Source organism: Temnothorax curvispinosus, unplaced genomic scaffold (assembly GCF_003070985.1).
Source record: "Temnothorax curvispinosus isolate PA1 unplaced genomic scaffold, ASM307098v1 QBEX01015456.1, whole genome shotgun sequence".
Taxonomy (NCBI): Eukaryota; Metazoa; Arthropoda; class Insecta; order Hymenoptera; family Formicidae; genus Temnothorax; species Temnothorax curvispinosus.
In genome coordinates, this window is record NW_020225236.1 from 8,309 (window position 1) to 10,297 (window position 1,989).

The 1,989-nt window shown below is 27.1% G+C and overlaps 1 protein-coding gene across 1 annotated transcript; it reads right to left on the bottom strand.

The window, feature by feature from the left end:
* Positions 1-339: 339 nt before the first annotated feature.
* On the bottom strand, positions 340-1,953 carry LOC112465739 (ribosome-recycling factor, mitochondrial). The gene is made up of 2 exons (XM_025033462.1): positions 1,105-1,953; positions 340-677 (listed from the first exon to the last, which is right to left on the bottom strand). The coding sequence occupies exons 1-2, from the start codon at positions 1,719-1,721 to the stop codon at positions 434-436; spliced, it is 861 nt and encodes a 286-aa protein (XP_024889230.1). The 5' UTR covers positions 1,722-1,953; the 3' UTR covers positions 340-433.
* Positions 1,954-1,989: the final 36 nt, after the last annotated feature.

The following is a 1,989-nucleotide window of genomic DNA, read 5'->3' on the forward strand; positions in this document are numbered from 1 at the left end:
ATAGGAAGATTGTTGAAAAAAAATCAAGAGATATTTTTTGGCGAGGCATTGCAGGAGATAATTCAACAATAAAAAAATAAAGATTAAAGGAAAAATAAAGCAAGAATAAATTTGTCAGAGCTGAATTGAGGAAGAGAAAAAGAAACGGCTATATAAACATGATAAATAAAAAAATGAAGTAAAAGGAGTATTGAAGATGGAAATTGGGGTAAAGAAATTATTATGAAAAGTTTGTCAAGAAAGAATTTAAAAAATCGATTTTATATAGATATATTATATATATATAAAAGAATAGGATAAGGAAATGTATTATAAAAGGGAATATATATATTTCTTTTTATTACATAATTAAATATTATAGATATACATTTCCATACACCAATTAGCGATATAATTCAAATAAAAAATTGCTAATTGTTGAAATCAAATAATTTTATTCAGAATCGCCTAATAACTCTTTTTGTTTGGTTTCCAACATTTGTTCAGCTTTATCTACATACTGATGACTAAGAATATCTATATAATTTTCTATTCTAAATACTAGATCTTTAGCTAGTTTCTCCTTTTGCTTTACTACCTTAATTTGTTTATTGCGTATCTGTCTAACATGGTCACAACATTTCACATAAAAGCTTTTTGCGTTTTTACTTAAGGTTTCTCTGTGTTCCTTTGTTACTCTGTAATGTAAAAACATATGTAAATGTTTTTGTACTAATCTAATTGTAATCTGAGCCAGAATAATATATAGTTATGTTCAGTTATTATATTTTTATATTAATTTTATTTTATAAATAGATGACATAGAAATAAATAACTAATTAAACAGCTAATTACATGCTATTTTACTTATAAACTTTTATTACATGTTGCTTATAGAATTTAATAAACAATTTTACAAAAATATAATTAATAATACCCTCATACTTTTTTCTGAAAATACATCAGCATCATAAGAATATTTATATAATTCAATTTTTTCTTAAACTTGAAAAAATATTCAAAACTATAATATATTCTGGCTTTTAATAACTATAAAAATTATGGAAGTTTGAAGACATTTTCTTTTTTATAATAAGATAGTAATATTTTCTTTAAAAAACTTACTTAGGGATAGGAACATAAATTGTAGTCCCATCCTGTTGCGGATTTAGCTTCATCTGATTCTTCATAAGGCTCTTCAGAATATCTGGAATAGCTTGTGGAAAGGTAGATACATTCAACACTACCAATTTAGGTTTACGACTAATTTGTGCAAGCTCTTGCAATGTGTAATCTTTGCCTTCAAATTTAATGGGTAACATCTCAATAGCACCTATACTTGATCTTACTGACAAGTGCTGAGCAAAGTCATTTTTCAAGTCTTCGATTGCCTTGTCGAGTTGAGATACCAATTTATTAACATCAACAACTTGTTCGAACTCATTATAATCAATATGCTGTGTCTTTTGCTTCTTTTCGCCACGGTTTTTGCTTTTTGACAGCATAGAGGTCGTCAAAAAGTTTCTTGCATTATTCACTTTGACGCAATTGTAAAATGAAAAATAAAAAATGTCACAACATTGACCGATTTGCAGAGACCTTCGCTGGCTCTGGAGACAATGTATTCCTTTATTTGATGAACAATAATGTACATATTTTTTTATCGGTTTTAATGCTGAGATTACTGCATAACTTCTTAACTGAGTATTGGCACAGAAACGTACGCCTATTAAACTTCCCATTTTCTTACTGTCATAAAATATTCAATGTAATCACAGAGTACAGTAGTATTATTTTTGTAGTATATTATTATTGTAATAATATAAATATATTAACATGTACCCAATATATTTGGATATTTATTTAGTAGTATTCATACTCTGTTTTCAAACAGTATAAAATATTATACACGTTACTATAGATCTGCACATGTACGTACACATTGCAGTAATACCTAACCTTAAGGCCATTGCACGTAACAAAGATTTAGCCATAATCGTAAAGCGGGGA